This window comes from Hemibagrus wyckioides, linkage group LG01, assembly GCF_019097595.1.
Source record: "Hemibagrus wyckioides isolate EC202008001 linkage group LG01, SWU_Hwy_1.0, whole genome shotgun sequence".
Taxonomy (NCBI): domain Eukaryota; kingdom Metazoa; phylum Chordata; class Actinopteri; order Siluriformes; family Bagridae; genus Hemibagrus; species Hemibagrus wyckioides.
Window position 1 is genome coordinate 26,188,505 of NC_080710.1, and position 23,365 is coordinate 26,211,869.

At 40.9% G+C, this 23,365-nt stretch overlaps 1 protein-coding gene across 2 annotated transcripts in view; it reads right to left on the reverse strand.

Annotated features, from left to right (window-relative positions):
* Window positions 1–261: 261 nt before the first annotated feature.
* Window positions 262–23,365, reverse strand: part of pard3aa (par-3 family cell polarity regulator alpha, a) — a 402,663-nt gene continuing 379,559 nt past the window's right edge. For both annotated transcript variants that reach the window (XM_058401320.1, XM_058401312.1), the window contains 3 exons: window positions 21,806–21,929; window positions 9,198–9,325; window positions 262–3,356 (listed from right to left, as the gene is read on the reverse strand). In XM_058401320.1, coding sequence (XP_058257303.1) covers window positions 2,978–3,356; window positions 9,198–9,325; window positions 21,806–21,929 — 631 coding nt within the window. In that variant the 3' untranslated portion in view covers window positions 262–2,977. The remainder of the gene's footprint in view (window positions 3,357–9,197; window positions 9,326–21,805; window positions 21,930–23,365) is intronic.

The following is a 23,365-nucleotide window of genomic DNA, read 5'->3' on the forward strand; positions in this document are numbered from 1 at the left end:
TTCACCTCGTCCACTCAATGTTAGTATGTAAGACTATGATAAGTGTCTGCTGTTCTATTCCCTGGGTAAGCTGTTACTATAGAAACAATAACTTGTATAACGAACGCATTAGTACCTGAGATTTGATGTACAGCCAGATCTCTGGATCTCAGATGGTCGAGAAGACCTTCTGACCAATCGGAGCTGGGAATTCAATATCATCTTTTTTGCTTTTTCTTTCATGTGGTGAATTGAACAGAGCAATAAAGATGCACACATGAGTAATGTAAACAAGAGGAAGAAACAGCCTTCTGTTTTATTTAGTCTAAATTTGATATGTACAGAGAAAGCTGTGTACAATTTCATACAGTATGTATAAAGACTAGTCAAAAAAAAAAAAAAAACGTAATTGCACTGTGCTTACATTTGTTACACCATGGACACCATGTTACCTCAGGAGAATATAGACAATGCAAAAACAACACACAGTTACTCTGCTGGTTTTTTTTTTTCTTTTTCCTTTTCCTCTTTTGACGATCTAAACACGCACTTTGTGGTGGAAAGATGTTATCACACAAAAAGTAGAAGAATAATTGCTAAAATATGTGCTTTGACATGTAAATCTTTCGTAGTACAAAATATCCCTCGTATAACAGGCACTTAATCATCACCATCGCCACCAAATTCTCCATTAATTCAATGCATAAAATACAAAATGTGAAATAAAGCAGCCAAAAAAATGAAACCCTGCTGCTGTTCTGAAAAGTTCATTTCCTCACCCATTCGAGATCACAGGAACAAACACACACTGCAACGTACCGGTTAGTCCACAACAGGAAGGTGTGCATGATTGTTCTCGTACATTTTAGTTTTCTGTACTTTTGGGACAGGGAGTGGAAGAGAGAGAGGAGGAGAGAAAATCTTCAAAACTGCCAGCGTTCAGATCATTAGGGGGGAGTGAAACAGCTAAAATATATTATATCCACAATACGCATCATAATACTTGTATCAGAATTGTGTAAGATTTTTAACCTCACGCAATCTGATGTTTCATTGATTAGCCAGCTGTAATATTCACATCGACTCCTGACCTCACCAGCTTCCTGTGCTGCGACTCCTTTTCAGTCAAGTTCATAGGAAAAGGTAGAAAACATTTACTGATGTGTAATTAGGAGGAGTTGGTTGGCAAATGTGGCTAAAAGTGGTGTTGTGGACTTCCTGAAACCGCAATTAGATTGAAATCTGCTTTCAGTAGTGTTCTGGATGCATTTAAACATGCACAACTATCCGGATTTTATTTATTGCTGCATTTAACCACCTTGACCTGCAGCGAGGAATAATAGAATTCCTACTCGTAAAAAAGTCAACCCCCTGAGTTCAGCAAGCGACGCTGAACTATTTCAAATTTTGCTAGTAGATCTTTAGGGCTGTCTGATCATACAGTATGCCATTTTGAGGAGATAAATATACATCCTGCATCACAGGTAGCTGGCTAGCTTCTAACAAAAGATAAAGCAGGAGGCGTCCAACAGGCAGCTTGAGCGTTGAAAATAATGCAGCTCTGACATCCCACCAGTGTTATTAACAGTCAGGTGTCTTTTAGAAGAAATTTAAAAATTTCAGGTACATCATGATGGTCATTACCTCCTGCTGATGGCCACTATACTCAGACCATGTCGTCATGTCACCCGGAATAGTACATACAAACCGTTTCCATCAAATACCATCAAATTGTGGATTAAAGCGACAAAAATTGGCTGGTGGAATAAACCGTGAGCTGAAATCAATCTCTAAAGATCAGACTACTGGCCTGAGTGAGTGTGTGAGAGAGAGAAAGAGAGAGAGAAAGAGAGAGAGAGAGAGAGAGAGAGAGAGAGAGTGTGTTCAACAGAACCCTCAGACCACTGTGGGACCACAGACTGACCAAGAGACGCAGTACTAAGCTGGCAAAGGTGGCATCAAAATGAATTTCTTATCATTTTGCATTGCAGTGCAGCTCTCATCACATGACCAGTTTCCCCAAAAAAAGAGAGAGAGAGAATCGCGGGTACAGACTGGTGGACAGGAAGTGTGACGGATGGACAGAGGAATAGAGTCGAAGGAGTCACAGGACGAGTGAAATGACTTTACAGGTTAGTTTCAATCTTTCACAGTTTCTTTCATTCTCTCTCTCTCTCTCTCTCTCTCTCTGTCTCTTTTCCTCTCAGGAACATAGACAGGTGACAAATAAAAGGAAAATCTGGTATCTCCATCCTCCTCCCCCTTAAGAGGAAAAAGTGTCACTGCAAATCAAAACAAAGTTCTTCTGACTGATCACATGAACAGTGTTCATCGGTCCGGTACAGCTTGTAGAAGAGACTGATACCAAGTAGCGTTGAGATTGTTCCAGTGGCTCATGGTGGCAACACTTTACTTACACAGTATGTCGGGTTTTCAATGAATGTCACCCATTTGTATATATATATATATATATATATATATATATATATATATATATATATATATATATATATATATATATATCTCGACAGCTAGCTCATGACTTCTTTTTTTTCTTTTTCCTTTTTTTCTGCAGTATTCAGATAAAAATATATATTCAAAATATTTCTGGTATTCAGAGCAAGAGCAAACGCATACTTGCTGCTTTCCTCAACACTCAGTTCAATGTTCACGACTGGGGGGTGGGGTGAAATGAGTTATGTAGGTCACAGCGCTATAGTAATACAAATGCAAACCTGCTCGCTGTTTTCTGATTGTCAGGACTGGCTTGGATGCTAGTCAATGCTAGGACACACATTCTAAAACATTCACACACACACACACACACACACACAATGTGGAGTTGTTGGATGGCTGGACCATAACTGTGTATTAAAAAAATAGTGATGTGCATGACAGGTTAAAAAAAAAAAAAAGAGTCAAGAACCAAATATCCCTATGTTTTCAGAAAAGTTCATAGTGTGTGTCCCATCCCTCCACTCCAACCTCTGTCCTCCCTTCAGGAGTAAAACAGCCGGCCCTTTTCAGGGCTCTGAAGTCGGTTAAGGCGGGCGAGCTGAGATGGCGAGGGTGGCACGTCCTGCCGGTAGGGCCCTTTAGGGATTGAGGACAGGACCAGTGAGTCGTTTTGTGGACTGAGCTTGGCCTGTGCCTCCTGCTCTTTGCGCCTCTGCTCCTGCCTGAGCAGCTCCTGTGTCTCCAGCAGCACACGTGCGTTCAGGCCCAGCGCCGGTCCACTCAGGTAGCCGTTAGCACCACGGCTGCCCTGGTAGCTCGAGTAGCGTGGGTTCTCTTTAGCTGATTGGAACACCTCGCCAGGGGGGTAGATCTTATCCCACGAGTCCTGAGACACGGTGCTGGGGTTCTTACGTGGTTGCCTACATACAAATGAGAGAGAGAGAGAGAGAGAGAGAGATTATTAATTTATTTGTTCTCATATAGTTATTAACCAACCTGATCTGATCACATGACTCAGATGGTTCAATCCAAACCTAAACTCAAACAAGTAAGACAATAATAAGGCAGCTTGGACCTGACCTGCTGTAATTCTACTGAGAGAAATTCCAGGTCTTTTTTTTGTCTTTAATAAAAAACCAAAACATTATTTATTAAAAGTACCTTGTGTTTGAAAAGTTGGAATATTGACAGAGGGAGATGTGAAATTAATTTTCAAGTCTTTGGCTGCAACAACCCATGACACAAACTGTTTAGTCTCTACATATTTGACATAAAACATTCACACGCACACAGACTTATTCCATGTTACTCTATAAATGATATAATCCTGAGCAATGTGTTTTATTTATAAAGCAGTTACAGGAAAAGACATCTTTATCTCTGTGTGTCTGTCTATGTCTTCCTTTTGCCTGTTAATAAATACACTTGTAGTATGTACAACTGTATGTTCATACAGGCTGTTCATGAAGAGCCTACAGGATTTTCATCTACCCTTCATACCCTCCATTCATTCATTCATGTTTGCGCACACACACACACACACACACACACACACAGTGCTGTGTATGTAGAGCAAAACAGAAATTCTATGAAAAGCAATGGACAGATTTAGCACATGCTACGCTGTGCATTGTAAACACTTGTACATTTCTCTGAAAGCTACACTATATTGCCAAAAGTATTCGCTCACCCATCCAAATAATCAGAATCAGGTGTTCCAATCACTTCCATGGCCAGAGGTGTATAAAATCAAGCACCTAGGCATGCAGACTGTTTTTACAAACATTTGTGAAAGAATGGGTCGCTCTCAGGAGCTCAGTGAATTCCAGTGTGGAACTGTGATAGGATGCCACCTGTGCAACAAATCCAGTCGTGAAATTTCCTCACTCCTAAATATTCCACAGTCAACTGTCAGCTGTATTATAAGAACGTGGAAGTGTTTGGGAACGACAGCAACTAAGCCACGAAGTGGTAGGCCACGTAAACTGATGGAGCGGGGTCAGCGGATGCTGAGGCGCATAGTGCAAAGAGGTCGCCAACTTTCTGCAGAGTCAATCGCTACAGACCTCCAAACTTCATGTGGCCTTCAGATTAGCTCAAGAACAGCGCGCAGAGAGCTTCATGGAATGGGTTTCCATGGCCGAGCAGCTGCATCCAAGCCATACATCACCAAGTGCAATGCAAAGCGTCGGATGCAGTGGTGTAAAGCACGCCGCCACTGGACTCTAGAGCAGTGGAGACGCGTTCTCTGGAGTGACGAATCGCGCTTCTCCATCTGGCAATCTGATGGACGAGTCTGGGTTTGGCGGTCGCCAGGAGAACGGTACTTGTCTGACTGCATCGTGCCAAGTGTAAAGTTTGGTGGAGGGGGGATTATGGTGTGGGGTTGTTTTTCAGGAGCTGGGCTTGGCCCCTTAGTTCCAGTGAAAGGAACTCTGAATGCTTCAGCATACCAAGACATTTTGGACAATTCCATGCTCCCAACTTTGTGGGAACAGTTTGGAGCTGGCCCCTTCCTCTTCCAACATGACTGTGCACCAGTGACCAAAGCAAGGTCCATAAAGACATGGATGACAGAGTCTGGTGTGGAGGAACTTGACTGGCCTGCACAGAGTCCTGACCTCAACCCGATAGAACACCTTTGGGATGAATTAGAGCGGAGACTGAGAGCCAGGCCTTCTCGTCCAACATCAGTGTGTGACCTCACAAATGCGCTTCTGGAAGAATGGTCAAAAATTCCCATAAACACACTCCTAAACCTTGTGGACAGCCTTCCCAGAAGAGTTGAAGCTGTTATAGCTGCAAAGGGTGGACCGACGTCATATTGAACCCTATGGATTAGGAATGGGATGTCACTTAAGTTCATATGCGAGTCAAGGCAGGTGAGCGAATACTTTTGGCAATATAGTGTATTTCCAGTGGCTGCTGTTCAAGCACACACTGCTTTACAGGCTTTCTAGCTTGACCCTGTTGCTAATGGTCATATCCCATTCCCACACGCCAGCTAGGTTTTCATCTGTCTCACAACAGCTACCAGCTGAGGAGCGTGAAGGCGAATATGTGCTTCCTCCGAGACGAGAGTTGCCAGACGCTGAATCTTTTCAAACCTCTGTTCATGCGACAGCTGAATGCGCTCGGACGAGCGTTAACCACCCTGTTTTGTATACATGAGCTACCAGATGGCTGTGATTGTACAGCACCGTTCTGATCAACAGGGGAGAGAGGATGGCATCCTTCCCACTTAGAGAGCAGAGTGAATTATTTGCACTTGGCTGCTCAGAATTCAAATTTCCTAACAACAGGGTAAATGTTTGGGTGTTTTTGTGTTTGCATTTTTAACTTGAAGCACAGTTTCATTTGGTCAAGTGCCCAAGCTGACCCCACTATGTGAAAGTGATTTCCTCACAGGACCGGCGTTGAACTATGTCTTCAGAAATAATTTAAGGGGCTCCAACTAGGTTCTAGTCAGGGTTCTGGAGAAAGTGTCTGATCTGGGACGTTCTGTTACAGTAGAAGCATGGAGAACCAAGCTCTCAGACAAGCAAATCATCTTGGTTCATCGAAGGTTTCCAAATACTCACATGTTTGTATTTAAGGATGTCTTCATCATCCATTCTGAGAATGTAACATACACTAAATAAGTGCTTTATAAAAGTGCCCAAGATTCATAAAAGCCTTTTCCAGTTAGATTTAGATTATTTTCCATTTGAACAGTCAAACAAACATTACTCAGGTTCACCTTTTATTTCTTACTCTGAGTTTCCCATTCTGTAGAATTTTATCTCACTTAAAATATGTTAAACATTTTGTTAAACATGTGTTTAAAATTATTTATCTGGCATCCAAATGCACATGACTACTACTCAACGACTTCACAGTTAACTAGAACTGAGGAAAAGGTCAGAAGGACTACTATATGAAGAATGAATTAGAGAAGTGTTTTCTCTTTAAAAACAAACCCTACATGAAAAACAGAAATATGTTTTGCTATACAGCTAAAAAGTACATAGACACCTGACCATCAAACTCATATGTGCCTGTTAAACATCCTGTTCCAGTTTTATTCCACTTTACTGTTATATTGTGCTCCAATCTTCTGGGAAGGCTTCCCACTAGATGCTGGAGAGTGGCTGTGTGGATTTGTGATCATTTAGCTACAAGAGCATTATTGAGATCAGACACTGATGTTGGGATGGTGAGGAGGTGTGGGGTGCAGTCTGTGTTCCAGTTCAATCCTGAAGGTGTTCAGTGGGGTTGAGTCAGAGCTCTGAGGAAGAAATTCAATTACCTCCACTCCAACCTGAGCACACCATGTCTTCATGGAGCTTTGTGCACAGGGGCATTACCATGCTGGAACAGGTCTGAGCCTCTTAGTTCCAGTGAAGGAAAATGTTAAAGCTACAGCACACAAAGCCATTCTATACAGCTGCATACATTGTGGCACGTATGACTCTGATGGAAAGTTTGAGATGATTCGGTCTTTTAAAACAACCCTGCATATAAAACAAGTCCAGTAGCTATCCTGGTTGCAGACATGAGCATTTGGATCATGTATGAAAATGTCCTGAAACGGTTAGGCCACTCAAAAACGTTAGAATACAGAATAGAGGGTTTCACATGGTGATGCAAGATGTTCAACATGACCATCATTTCCCAACACAATCCTTGCTTCATGTTGCTCTCCAGCACAGTATGACAATGAAGTCATGGCAAAGGAAAGTTCAACTGAGGAAAACAGAGCACCAACACTGGGAGGGGAAAAAAAAAAATCAAATGTGGCATGGGGGGGGGCAATGTTCCAATGAAACATATGGAGTCGATCAGGGGGCAAGACACCCGCCAGGAAATATACTGCGCAACAAGTATTAATTACAGCATAATAAATTATTTATAAATCAAATAAAACCTTGAGCAATGCTTTCTATTTGTTAACAAGACTTTGTATGTGTGTGTGTGTGTGGGGGGGGTGATTTGTCTGTTACAACAGGCAGCTGTTGTATGTGAGTAGCGCGCTCTGTTTCACATGACTTTCATTACTCCTAATCAGCCTACGGTCATGTTGTCCGGCATTCCGTCTCACTTGTGCCGACTCTAATCCTTCTCCTTCTTTCTACGGCTTTGGAAATCCGACTCCGGTCCTGAGCTCTGTACAAAGTGACAGAGATAGCAGACCGCCTCGGTCCAGCAACACATCTAATGAGATAAGCGTTCTCCACATGTCAAAGGTCACCTCTCAGCAGCCTGACCTTGCTCAGCATATGCAGAGTTATAAGAAGAATGCATATGAGCCAGCCCGGGTTTCAGCAGCGCTTTCCTAGGGGAATAGAGAACTGTCATGGACGGATCTGGCGCTCGAGAGAGAGAGTGCACTAGATTGAGTCATGGAGGAAAAAGTGGATGAGAATTGTTTACATTGATTAAGCATCATTATGTCCTGTTGAGGACCGAGTGTCAACATCTCTATTGACTCACAGAGACGGAGCACAGGGCCAGGAGAAATAGATTTGTTTATGGAGAAAACCACACACACACACACTCCAAGCATGAACCCAATGGTCTGTAATTGCTAATCTGATAACATTAATTCCTCTGTTTTATTACTACACCCTCCATGCAGGTGCCAGAATCTGGTTTTAGAATAAGTTTTTTTGGGGGGACATTTTCTAAAATGGTGCTTGTGTGGGACATTTTTTTTTTTTTTTTACTTTGGGGTTGACAAAAATATCCATCTACGTGCAGACAGTGCTTAAACATGAAGATTTAGATTCCTGCTGGAAGTCACTTGAATATTTATTTCCTAAATTATTTGGCATTCTGTACCTTTTAGCTCATGTGTGACACTAATAATGACTAAACTGCAATAAAAAAAAAAGAGAAACGTCAGCATATCCTGCACAGCACCAAGAAAAGGCATGAAATAAGGAAAGACCACACACAGACATTAGCATGCACACAAAGCAGGACTATACCCAGACCAGTATAGAGACACACAACACACACACACATTCTCCAATAATTTCTGTAGCAATTACCTAAAAAAAGCATAATCTGATACTTGGAAAAACAAATGAAACTGTCTGACAGTCTATTTCAAGAGCTCTACGTCATGCGCACACTTTCAGCTAGGAAAACAAAGAATTCAAAGAAATAGCTGTAGAAAAAATTAAATAAATAAATAAATAAATAAATAAATACACACACACTGAAATTGGCCCCCAGAGTACACATTCACCATTAGTAGATCCATGACACGTGTTAAATATAAAAGCCTGATATCAGTCTAAGTCAGAGAGTCATGTTAAGCCTTACCGATAGTCAAGACAAATATATGCAAAAATAAGGAGGAGGAAAAACAGTCTAAAAGAGGGATGAGGAGAAGAAACAGATGGAGGAAGAGGGTTAAACCTCCCTGACAACCTACAAAAGGCCCAGAGGAGTGCAGCTGCCAAGATAAACTTCCCCTGAAAGCAGGTTCCCCAAGACTAGGTGCTCTTTATCAGTTTTGCAGAGGCCAAAGAGTGCATGCACACACACACACACACACAAATACTGTTCTGATGAAGAGTGTTAAGTTACAGGACAAGAATGTGGCTGAGGGAGGACGTCTGGATGAAGAGTGGTGCTGAGGTAATGGGTAGGTGTAGGGGTGTGTGTGTGGGCTCTAGGGGAGTGAGTCTGTGACATCGTAGTAAATAGATCTTGCAGTGATGGAGATCACTGTGTGTGTGTGTGTGTGTGTGTGTGTGTCTCTGTGTTCTTACCGTGGTAAGGAGTTGTACTGTCTCTGTGATTGTGTAAAGGCATCTCGGTCATCTTGTTTCTGTTTCTGCATCTGAACATCTACAGAAACCGAATGCCGTCCTGTCTGACTGTAACCCCCAGCGGTCGCCTGCAGAAAACACACATTCCACACACACACAAACAATTTTTCTCCATTATAGAGCGAAGCAGTATCACACAAGTAACATACACCATCATATCACCATGTTAATTTAGACCCATCTGCTGCATAGACCATGGTTCAGACCTGAGCTCGAGTGACTGTCTATCTAAAGCTTCACATGTTCTCCCCGTGTCTGGGCTGGTCTCTTTTGGCTTCTCTGGTTTACTCTTACCACCAAAAAAATAAATAAATACCAGTAGGTTTACTAAATTGCTAAGGTGTGGATGAGTGTTATGTACACGAATGAACGTACTGTAGGAACACAGTGCCTTCAGAATGTCTCCAGATCTCCTGTGTTCCTAACCAGGATGAAACTCTGACTCAAAATGAACGGATAAACTACACTTTACTCAACAAGCACATGTGAGAGCGAAACCCTCATTACAGTCCCTCATTAGAACGGCTTTTTGAATATTAGCTACTGAAAGAGGCTAATATACTCTCATTAACATCAGCCAGTCTAATGCGCTATTCCAGCAAGCCAGATTTTAGTTATTGCTAGAGGGTTTGATCAGGGTCTCAGTCAATAAACGGTACTTAGAAATCTGATACTTTCACCAAAAAAGGCCATGTGAATGTCTTTCCTAACATCCAATCCCATATACTCATATCCAGAGATGACATTCAAGATAATCTTACTGCTTCAAGCAAAATTCTAGAATAATATATAAAGACCCAATGACCTTTTTACAGTTCAGTACGCTGAAAATTGTTCAAAAGTTTACCTGTCAGAAACTAGCGCCTGGAAGAACAGCTTCTGAAGTGTGAAGTCGGTTAAGTGCCCAGTAAATAGCAGCTCCTTATAGAAAAAGTCTCAGGGGCTAGTCATGTGCTAGCATCAGCTAGTGTAGCCTGTTAGCATGGCTTTTCAGGTCCATAGCAGAAAAAGAAGAAAGCTAGTCTGAGATATTAGAATAGAGCAATTTGTAATAATAAAGTTAGCAAAGAAATTCCATGGTAACAGAAGCACTCGCCCGACTAAACGTTCCTTAACTCCAGTCATCCCCAGTGTTCACCCTCCATGTATATTCCTAACCCCTGACCTTAACCCCATGTTTTTGACTCTTACTCATGTAAATGCCTGTTTCTGAGTGGTTAGGATTAGCATGTCATGCAAGAAGACTGCTTTAATGAGTAACACCGTTATCACACTCCAGCATAATTATCAGTTTGTGCCTGGGCTAGTGTCGACTGGCCCGCAGGTCTGATGCTAATACTGCACTAATGTTTGGAAGAGAAGGAAAATAAGATGTCAGACCAAGAAAAGAGTCTCTAATGTACTCTTTAAAAAAAAAACGCTCTTTGTCTTTAATTCTGCTGTTTTTACAGCTGCGTGCTAAAGTCCTCGGTGGAGTCAGTTCCATTAAAACACAGGGAAATGAGGCAATTATATGTGTGTGTAATGAACAGAGGAGTACAGAACCTCCTCTAGAAACAACATGTCTGGAAGATAAAGCAACTGCTATCAGACTAACTACAGATTCCAGTGAAGAAATAGTCACAAAAAAAAATGAGATTTTTAAATGAGATCTGATGCAGGAAATATCTCCCAATCATACAGCCTGAGGCCAGAAACTAGGAGAACGTGTGGGGTGTGAATTATCCTTAATTCCTGCGTATGATCACGCAATGTGTATTCCGTCAGTCACGAGAGACTCTGCCATGCGGATGTTTTCTGATCCATGCCTTCAGGGAGTGATCAGTCCAAGTACGTAACTGTATCAGCAGAGACAAAATCTGATTATTCGTCCTCCATGTGAAATACAACGCTTTATAAAAACACAGCTATTCTCCCCCCCAAAGCACATTAAAAGTGACACATGCCGTTCCTTATTTTTTCCTCCGGATAAGAAAAGAACGTTAAGCTTCCTCCCATCGCTTTCTTTCTATTTTAATTCTTTTCTATCTTTAAAGATAAAGAAAACATCACAATACAACCCGTCCCCATCTGTTCAAACCCGAGCGCTCGGAGTCAAAGCTGTAATTGTGAAAAAATTGTTTGCAGCGATTCAAAACAGGAATGCAGGGAAGAGGCCGAGTAAAAGAGTTGAGCCGTAGCCAAGCATGGGATAATAGTTATGATTACCATGTGGGGCGACCCAAAGACTTTTCTATCAAAGCGAGGTCAGCAAGCTGGGTGGATGAGGATCACGACCTGCACACATGCTAACTCCCTTTACACACCATAATACCGTCTTTTCTCTGTTTACACAATGACTTCTAAAGGTTTCTTCTGGATACACAAACACGCATTTGCTTGCTAATGTTTCTGTTTGATAGAAACAGAATAAAAAAAAAGGCTAAGAGAGAATTGTAAAAGAAGAGAATGATATTTGTAGTCGTTGGAGTAAACATGTCGGATTTCAGTTACTGTTGTAGGCTAGCATTGCAAGGCTATTATAAGGTAACATAGGGTGGATTTACAGCTGAAAGGGTTTTTTTTCCTCCCGCATTTCACTAATTTGGTCTTGGGCAGCTCCCATCAACCAGCCAGCTTTCAGCCAGTCTCTCACACACAGAGGAAGGCTAACTTCTGAGATCTGTTTACATTGCTATTGCTACTGCTATCTGCCCTCTTCCACACACCTAAGCTCACAGACGTCAAAATTTAGTTAGTGTTGCTGTGATTGACAGGAGAGAGAATAAGTCGCCCCTCCCACCCATGCAGCAAGGCCACTTTTGCTTACTTGGACTCCAGGTCACGGATGGCTGCAGGATGAAAAGGCGAACGCTTTCGCACCTAATACTGAAATTACACACCGACATTTACACCTCAGATGTGACTACAGATTCAAATGCTACTTGGAAAGTAGCCTCAGACTTAGACGTCACGCTGATGAACAGTTGGCTGAACATCTGATGCATATGGCACACAAAATTGGAAACACTTCAGGAATTTTGACATTGGCATCTGATTGGTTGGGTTCTACAGGATTTCTGTCACATTTTTAACGGTCCACCTGGAAACAAAGCCGTCATGGTGCTCTACTTCCCTCATAGAAGAAGAAATCTGTCGTGTTTACAACTGTAACAATGAGTGCATATGAGGATCAGCTAAACGCTGGATTTTCCAGATGATGTGAAGGTCATGGTATAGACTTATTAATTTGCACGACTTTCCTAAGTGAACATTCTGTGGTTGCACGCCAGCTTGTTTATGTACGAACATCAACTTTACACTTTACACAGCCCAAAGCATGACGCTGAACAAAACGAGCTGTGATTGGTTGCTTTACATGTCAATCAGACGCCTTCTTGGGTGGTCCTTGATCAATAAAAGCTGCTATGGAGTCCAGACCTTCTGCTTTCAGTCTGAAAGTCTGGCTATGCGAGACTACTTGGAGAGCTACGTGGGATTTTTGCATGTGGAAACCAGGAGTGTTTCAGTTTTCTGACCTTAAACTTCATTCAGATTTTCCCTTGTATTATCAGCTCAAGCAAGAAGCAGTGAATTTCCAGCAGCACTGACTGAGAGTTTGATGGAACTGCAAAGTCACACTAAAAGCTCATGCTTTTATGCATTGTAAATACTCCCAATTACTCCTATTTAAGGGCAATATTAAAAAAATAATAATAGTTTCCAAAGAGAAAGCATCTTAATCTGAGTTATTGTTTATCTTAATGACAAAAATTTTATATGGATAAGTGAACTGTAAGTGTAACTGTCTGTTTTTACACAAACCATTATTGAATTCAGATATAAACCAGCTATTTAAAAAGCAAAATGAAATACCCAACATCCTGGTACACAGTAACTACCTAATGTTTCCTAATGTAATATTCACAAATATTTTCCAGTATTCACAAAACTCTAAACTGAACAGTGCTCTAGCATTAAACTAGCTAACATCAGACATTTTATCCAACCTAGTCTAGAAATTACACACAAACATACGGAATAGATTTGTCCACTAATGTGACTGAATGTGGAGAGACAGAATAAAAAGAGCAAAGAGAGAGAGAGAGAGATGTAAAAACTGATTGCAGTCGAATACAGCGCATATGGTGACCGGGTCCAGATCTGTCTATGAGATGTTGTGGATTGAGAAACCGTGAAAGACAGGAATAAAAATGAGTCAGAGTAAGAGTAAGAAAGGGTCAGGGGAATGAGACAGAAAGGGAACATGACAGGGAGAGAGAGAGAGAGAGAGAGAGAGGAATGAAGTGTGAGGAGAGAAAACCTGACAGGGGAGCGGTGGAAGACCCTGTGTGGCGATAACTCCGCCTGTAAGCCTTCCCGCAGGCCCCATTTCACCAATTTATTAAGTGTAGCTTGACTCCATTTGCTGTAATGTCCATGCAGCTCTGTCTGTATGCAGGGCCTCAGCTCGGTGTAGGTGTAGGACAGCATTCAGCTGTCAGTCTACCTCTGCGCTACACGCAGCAGATTCACACGTCTTCTCTCCAGCTGTCTCCGAATACTAAAAGCCCTCACACTTCACACAAATGCATGGAAAAACATACAGTATTGCTCTTCTGGAATTAAAAGCATGTTGCCCTTGGAGGCCGAAGCGGCTGCTGAGACGTCATGATTAACGTTCTGTAAGTGGCTAAGTGTTGCAGAGCAGGGGTCAAATATTCCACTGTTCATTACACAGTGATGGATAAATGGTTTGAGATGCACACTGAACTCACTCTCTGCAGCTTTGGCTTGCGTGTGATGTGATGTGATGAATGAGGAGAATGGTGTGTAAGCTAATCTGTAGATGCTGCATGGAGCGGATAATAGCTAGCTTGATGTGGCTTGACATGTTGAGGCTTTAACACCCAATAATGGCTTTATTATTCTGTATCGATAAACAGCACTGGTGAAAGATATTACTATTATACTACACTATTATAAGCACTGACATGCAGGAACCAGACCACGCTGAAAAGCAAAACATTTACTGCATCACTTTTAGATGGCTAAAGCTTTTAATGAAACAGAATAGGTTTGTGACTTTTTACCAAAAGCCAAAAAAAAAAATATAATATTCAGTGTTGATTTTGTTGTCATGTCACACTTACATGAAAGCAGGCACTCAGGGCTTTAAGAATTTGTAGTTTTTTATAAAAACATATCAAGCCTACTAGGGGCAATATATTCATAGAAAAGTTCTAGAAATAAATAAATAAATAAACAAAACTGCTCTCCGAGATGCCCCGAGTACTTGTTCATAAGCACCTAAAATTGGAAGGAGTTACCTTCAACCACTAACAGAGTCCTGACTCATTTTATATCAGACTTGCGCTGATAAAATAATTCATTTGTTTATATGGATTGAAAATATCCACGATGTCCATTTCCATTCAGTCTGCATAATAGAATGTCACCTTTAAAATAAATCCGTGCCACAACTTCAGGATATTTAAGACTGAAACCGAATCCCGAACTAATAACACGATTGGAACGTTTTTTATTTGATGTGGAGCATACAGACCCAAACAATGAAACAGTAAAGTAGAACAAAGAAGCTATACTAAAGTTGTATGAGTCTAAGGATAATAAGGACAATTCGAAGGAGAATATGGGAAACAGTGGTTTGGTTTAAAATCAAGAAACATCTCAAGCAGCTCTAATGAGAAACTCGATACACATATGAACAAAGGTGGGACATGTGTTTGGAATTCCTTCGATTTGAAGTCAGAAAACGATGAGGTCTGAATGCCAACCACCCCTCTAACCAGAACCTTTGCGTCTTTCCATAGAACTCCGGTCTTTTGCTGAACATTTGCATGTGAAGAGCTCGCAAGAGAAATGCTAATATAAACACGATGAAAGTGTGTGTCCATCCACCTCCCGGTAAAAGACTGATCCCCGTTGGCTAATACAGGAAAAGAGGATTTTAGAAAGAGTTTGTGCTTTATGTTAAACATCTGGACAGCACGAAAAGAAAAAAAAAAAACCTGGACATACAATAACTACAGAGTGTGAATGTGTGTGGAAGGGGAAAAAAAAAAAAACCCAAAGCAGATCTAATTGTCTGAGCTCTGGAACAGGTTTGAGGCAGGCATCTGGCAGCACAGAGATTATCCTCTCCCTATGATTCGTGCTTATTGTTATGTCCAGATAAAGGAGGTGAAAAGCAAGCCTTTAGGGTTTGGAGCAAAAGAAATAAAGATCAAACCTACACACCAACTTGATTCAAGTCTGAGCTGTAACAGAGAGAGAGAGAGAGAGAGAGAGAGAGAGTGAGAGAGACTTCACAATCCACACTGGGTTTCAGAAATCCCAATACTGGAGCCTACAAATGTTTTATATATGAAAATCACAACCGTGGAATAAAACTCAGCGGGATGTGCTGTTATAGAAAAATAATCAGCAACAAAAGAGCACGATGTGGCCCGTGAACAGATTTATTTTACTGTTACTGTGCTTTATTCCTCATTCCTATATTTTCATACGACAGCAATAAGAGTCAATAAGTGATTGTACTGTAGCTTCACTGATTATTAATGGCACAAACATATCAGCACTTCTTCCCTCACCGGGCTCATGTTTTCTTCTCTCTCTCTCTCTGAAGTTAAGAAAAAATGCAGCTCATCATGTTACAGAGAAACTACCAAGTACATCCATTCCATTCAATTCAATTTATTTGTATAGCGCTTTTAACAATGGACATAGTCTCAAAGCAGCTTTACAGAAGTACAGAAACGGAAAGTATGTAAGTATAGAAAGTTTAAAGTCAAGTTACTATTTATCCCTTACACTTATCCCTAGTGAGCCTGTGGCAAGGAAAAACTTGTTGAGATGATAAACATACATCTGTCCTAAAGAACTTATAGCTTTACCTGTAACCGTTACAAAGTGCTGACCGTCTATTCACACAAAAATTTCACCACGTCAACAGTTACACACGTTAAATCAGTTTATGTGTTTATGTATTAGAATGAGTGCATTGTTATAAACCCTGCAGTCAGAGCTGCTCTTATAGAAAAGTAATCAACACCAATCAGAATCAAGCATTCAGCAGAACACTGCAGTTTCATTATGCCAGCAGAATGGAAATCGACTTATCGGACATTTTCAATCAGTATAAACAAATGAATTATTTTATGGCTGCAAGTGTGATATAAAATGAGTCAGGACTCAGCATGAGACCAGCGTTTCTCCCCCTCTGTTGAATAACCCTTCACATAATTTCAGTGGTTTAAGATAACACCTCCAAATTTTAATCAGCATTTACTATGAAGATAGAAACATTTGTGTGTTTAAAAAAAACAAAAACAAAACTTTTCTATGAATATATTGCCTCTAGTCTATCAGAGGCCTCTGGCAGACTAGATAAAAACGGCAATACTTATGAAAAACTACAAATACTAAAAGGCCTAAGTGTCTACTGTCATATGAGACATTAAGCACTACTGTGGAGTGAGACATGACAGGGGCAAATTCAATTTTGTGGCCATGGGGGAAAAGGAGTTAAGCATTTGATCATGACATTTCTTTTATTTACAGTGGAACCTCAGCATATGAATTCCCTCCCTTACAAATTTTTGCCTGAGGAATTTAAATTTTGCAAGAAATTCGCATTGGCATACGAAGCATTGTCGGCATACGAACAAACCGATCCGAATGCCGGCTAAGTTGCGCATTAATTGCCATGATACCAACATCGCCTTCGGCATGCGGGGTCAGTTCTTTGTAAGCAGCCATACAGTTTACATACGCTTCGTATTGGTAATATTTTTGGGTGGCTGGAACGGATTATCTGCATTTACATTATTTCTTATTAGAAAATTTGTTTTGCAGTACACATTTTAGCCTTAAGGACTCACCTCCATAATGAATTAGATTTGTATACCGAGGTTTCACTTTATTTATTTGTATGTTTGTTTAATTGTTATTTATTTTTAGAAATGCAGGGGTGTGGCTCAAATTACATAATCCTCAGCATGATACTTGTAGATGTGTAGACAAAAACTGTCCCCTGGAGAGATTTTAGGACAGTCTAATGGGTCTGACATATTTTTGAAAAGAATTAAATAAACAACCTAAAACAAAGAAATAGATCATTTGAAGGACATGGAAACAGGTAATTGCATGATGGTAATTAAATCCAGGACTGTACATGGAGAAATGGAGGCGTTTGACAGTGTATTTGTTTACTGTGTTATTTTCTAGGACGATGCTTGTCAGGAGATGTAGAGGTCATACTTTCACCAGAGTGATTAACGTTGACTTGGCTCTTAAGTTTTGGAGGCTGCATCACGTCATGGCTGCATTTCAAAGGCAATAAATCATCAGCAGGGAGGATTTTCATATGCCAAGCACATTTACAGAGACTTTTTTAAATGATGTAGATGATTTCACAACCTCCGTTCAACATCCCAGGCCTCGCACTGTCTTCACGCCAAGTGTTAAGTCCTCAGTGGTTGCTGCTCTGACTTTCACCATTTATTCACTGAACACTTAATCAGCACTGCAAATAAACCTGGCTTGAAAAGTTTTCTTCTCTGTGGTATTTACGTAATTGTCAAGTCTAGTTTTCTGGTCCAGTTCAGTATGCTGACAAATGACTACAGTGTAGTGGATCAAGTCCATTTTTTTTGGATTTCGTTTAGTCACAGCCAACATTATTAAATTATTCCATTTTATATTTAGTTGTTAAACTTCAATAACTCCGAAACAAATAATATCAGTTTCGGACATAAAGCAGTGGATCGATAAAAAGTTCAGGAATAAAAAGCCCCATGGCCTAGAATATTAAATAACAAGTCAAATCTTTGGATATGTGGATTAGAATCAAATCGAATTAAAATCAAACCAGAATAAATCTCAGTAAATACTGTACAGAAATACAGTAAAGGTTTTGCTCTCGTCTCTGGATGGCTCCTTACTTAGAAATAGAAACATGATGACATTGGACTATTATAAAATCTGCTCTTTGTTTGGGTTCTTTGCGTTCAAATAGAGTTATGAATCGCCCCAAAGCGGCTTGTTACCTTGTTATGACAGTTTTATGACACCATGCTGTCAGGCTTTTGACAGTATGCCTTGACAGTGAAGCATTAAACTAAGCACATCTCACACACATCATCATTCTCTCTGTGATTCTCTCTCTCTCTCTCTCTCTGTATTTTAACAATTTTAGTGGACCTCCAGTTAATACAGACTGCTGTTTAGGCTCTAAATCATTAATACTGTGTGTGTGTGTGTGTGTGTGTGTGTGTGTGTGTGTGTAGGATATTTAGGGCTGAGAATTTTGGACTAGTTATAATTTTAAGTACAGACAGAATATGAGTGCCTGAAGCTCTACAACACTCCAACCCACACACACAAAAACACACAAACACACAGATAAACAAACCCCTCAGATTATTTGACATAACTCTTCAAAGTTGTAATAACTGTTTACAACAGACATCAATATTTCACAAAGCCGTTCACATTCCACTGCCTAGAAATAACCTTTTTTTTTCTTCTTCATTTTTAATAAAACTGTATAACAGAGCGACGCTCATATCCCAGCACTTCAGCACTTGTGTAATTCAGCAGCCTGTTACATAACTGACGGCGCAGAAGTGGTGTACATTACAATCAGAAAAGTTGCTTTACATCCAAAAGCTGACTGCTGGAGATCGCTGCGATCACTCCGAGTGACGGAATCAAACGCCTCGCTTCGCTTCTCATCACCTGAAACCCATGTTGTGCAGAATGAGCCGTCAAAGCCCCAAGCCACTAATAAAGCTGAACTCGAGGGAGAACCTAGATTTTATTACCTAGATTTTATTACTGCTTCATGGATACCTCCAGACTTACAAGTACCGAAACATGCACAAGCTATCGGATGTCTTCAGGGCCAGATTTGTCTAATGTGTGTGTAAATCTCAGTAGTGCAGACATGCTTTTCATCTACTTAGTATTAACACTTTTCCACTGGACAGTAAAGTACGGCAGCGGACGGTGTTACCTCCAGGTCTAGATATTTTTGCAAAGAGATTTTAAGTATGTCTGCCTCACAGTTATTACAGAGCATGATCAGGTCTATGAGTAAAGACAGACACGAAATACGACAAAGTTATTTATAGATTTTTTGGATCAAAATAGCACTCAACAGCCGTGTTATTCCCTATGTAGTGAACATGTATAGTGTAAAAGAAGCCATTCGGGGGACCTACCTCTACCTTGACTTTACATGTTTTATGAGTAAGACATGAAAAATCAAGCAAAATATCAGCACTAAAAACGCTGCTGACGGTAAACAAACAACAAATCTGAAGCAAACTGTATGAAAGAATTAGGATGTTGACACAAAAAGCACCTCAGGCGGACAAACATTACATTACTGCTGAAGATTTCTGCGCCATACTGTACTAGAAAGGACAAATGATATATATTCATGTCTCGGTTGCCTGGAAACCGAAGGCTAAAAAGTGGGTGCTAAAGTAATTTTAACACTCGGCCTGCACATTCCCCACCCCAAAAACTGCCAGAGGGCACCAACACCAGAGAGCTAACCATAACTACGGTCACTTCTTCACTAACTTCCTGTTTGCACAATAAAAACAAAACAAAAGAAAAACAGCACACGGACTAGAGATTCTGAGTGAAGTCTTATTATTGCACAAGTTCTTTGTTATTCGAGAAATCCTTATCGCTTCTCTGATGGTGGTTTCTAGGTAATAAGTCCTGCTCCTGCTCCCAGTTAATCACTTAAGAGTGAAGAATCAAGGAATAAATATGCAGACATATATTCACAGTAGAAAAGCCATAAAGAAGAAAATTCCACTCAAATACTGTCACTGCTTTAATTATATGTCACTGATATGATGAGGGAAATTTAATTCCAGCTGCTCCATACATTCTAGATAAATGTGGGTGTTTTTGTGCAAGGTTGAAAAAGAAATGATTAATTCTGCTTTTTTTTTTTTTTAGGGGGGGGTGGGCTTGGATGGTGAGTATGGTTCATCAGCGGAGAAATTCTCTGCATGAAAGAGACACCTTTGAAATAATCTGTCCCTGCAGGAATTCAAGCCTATGAAGGAACATGTGTCTAAGACAGGAGGGTCAGTGAGGTGACCCCTAATTTAGGAAATAGTTCTATCCCTCAAGGTAATTAGGCTGTCATCCCTTAAAATCCCCCCGCGCCTGGAACAGGAAGCTACAGGACACATTTCCATGTCCGATTCAAGCCATTACAGCGCAAAGATACACAACTATGTGACCTCTGATCCCCGGCTCATGTTCCCAGCCTCCTGAGTAGTGCATATTGTTTTAGCTTGGAGATAACATTGAAATAATGTCTAACCTCTAACCCTTAAATACAAATGAGGCTTGAGAATCCAGGTCTCGGTGTTAAAACATACACCCATGAGTGTGGGACTGGTGATGAAGGGAGGTTTCTGGAGAGTTGTAAATAAACTGAAGACGATTTCTGTAGATAAGGCCGTGGAGCTGCTGCTCCCTGCGTGCAATTCCCACGAGTCGTTGTTATTAAATGACAAATTTGCTATACAGAATGGAAAATAAAATGCGTTCGATCCTCCCGAGGTGCAATGTGATGGGTGCAGTGGGGTGCTTATTAGCTGAATGTGCAATGTCAGCAAGCAATTAACAAGTCATGTCACGTCCGTAATCACAGGTGTACGACCTAGTTATTCCCAAAACACCTAATCAGACCAAAACTAAAAGCAGAAGAGGAGGCGATGTGTGTGTGTATGTCCTACTAACACCTAGAATGCATGACAATCACAGCGGGGAATGTTGTTAGAGGAAAATAATCATGGCGGTCTGGAAGATTACTGTGACCACCTAAAAGCTGTGTGCTTTTATTCCTCTTATATTATAGCAGCTTGTTATTTACTAAAGAATGGCATGCTTTTTATCCGTTCGTAATGTTGGCAAGAACCTACTCTATGTTTTAGCAGCATCGGTTTCTGTTTTTTCATCTCTGCTGAAGTTAATGGAATAAATTCAGCTTGTTATGTTACCGAGTAACCTCAATTCTCTCCATTTTGCAGACTTTCCCATGTCCTCAACTTATTAAAACATCACCATATCAATAATTACGTTTTGTAATATATTTATGCAGAGTGTCGTCCATACGACTCTGTGTTTCTACAGGAATAATAACGAGTGCGTCGCTCTAAACCTGTAATTTCCTTCAAAGCCAGCACTATTGTCAGAGCTAATGTTACAGAAAATTAACCACTACCTCCTGACCAATCAGGATTGAGAACTGAACAGCACTGTGGTATAGTAGTCATTAATTCTGCATGGCTACTAGATGACTATCTAACTTGAACCCAAATCATTATAAAGCCTGTGTCTTGATACAATTGGTGTGCCAGATGTGTCCTAATCACTCGAGGTTACAAAAGGCCACACTGGCCAAGTCATCTCTGTCATCCAAGTCATCAATTATAATCTCTGTCATCTATGAGCACACGAAGGACCGGTAGACTGAAACAATATGAATGAATCAGTATAGTCTCTCTCACCCATGGCTGCTGCTGCAGGCTGTAAGTGCGGCGGCGGTCGTCAGGCTCCTCCTCCTGCTTGGCCTGCTGGAACTCCTGCCTCAGCCGCTGTATCCGGTCATGGTTGCTAGGCGCCAGTCTGTTGCTATGGGAGAAGAGAGGGTGAAAGAATTAAAGACGGTCGTAGTTCCTCGTTTGCACAAGCCCCAATGTCATCAGCTGTTCAGATTTTAACCTGAGAGGAGTACGAGGCAGGCAGGGCAATCAATACGTAGAGTAGCTTGCAGAGACAATAAAGGAGATGATCTACTCCTTGCTCTGCTTCTTTTACCCTGGTATATTAAAGCAGAGCTAAACAGATTCGCCAACCATCTAGTTATTATAGAATTTTTGCTTATACACAACCATGTAACATGGAAAAAAATATTAATCTCTGTAGTGGACCATACTTTCATCTTTTAGTGGATCTGGAATGTGAGCATAATGAAATATGAATGTAAAGATCACCAGATTTGTGTACAGTTTGCTGCGGTGGGTTGAGGTGGACACATACCATACTAATTAGCTTTTCAAAATGTGTTGTCAAAATGTGTACAAACCACAGTCTATAAAAACAAAGTCTTTCAAAAACAAGAAGAACAAAAGGTCCTGCAGGCTTTATCAGAGTTCTTAAAATGTTTAAAATAAACTTCACCTCAATTCCTGATAGCATTCCCTAGATCTCCAGCCATTAAGCTAAACTGCATGTATAGACACAGTCCATTTCTTTTCTCCCATGTATGCCCTGAGTTCTTTGGTTCCTCCTGGGGCAGAAAAGTGGACAAAATGTCTCATTGAAGGAGTCCCCAGTGAACCATGACCAGTGATACATGTGGCCCTTAAGACTGCCTTTAGCAGGCACAAGGCCATCTCTCTGCCTGGAGTGCTTTAGCATCTCATTTGCATCACTTTCATCCAGGGCTGCATGAGCAGCTGTCAATAGGAATCAATGCAGTTGCTTCTGTTAATCAAGCAACATTTTGTTTGTTTTGTTAATCAGCACCCATGCGCACACAGGACATGACGGACAATCCTCTCATTATGGTATGACAGTCAGTGAGATAAATACTGATTCATACAGAGAGAGAAAGGGAAAGAAAGAAAAGAAAATGAAAGGAGGCCATGTAGAACGAACATGAAGCATTTTGCTGTCATGTTTTGGGTCCACTTGTCATCGTGGATGGAAGCGTCACTGCAAATCAATACAAAGTTCCTCTGATTGATCACCCTTATCCTACGATGAAACACTCACGATAAGACTGGTCTCTTCAGGCATGCCCGCGTCTAGTGGGCACGAGGCCTTACTGAATGATTTGATGAGGATGACAGGGATATAAATCATACACCACGGCCTTCACAGTCACAAGATCTCAACGCAACTGAACACTAGGACAGACTATAACTGATTCAGATCTTATGCTGATGCTTAGTCGCTTAAAAGCTCCTGGTTACACAATTGCACTTGACTATATAATGTACAGTTAGAGAAAGGGAATTATTTCAATCCGATGAGGATGATGAGGATGAGCATGGGTTCCCTTT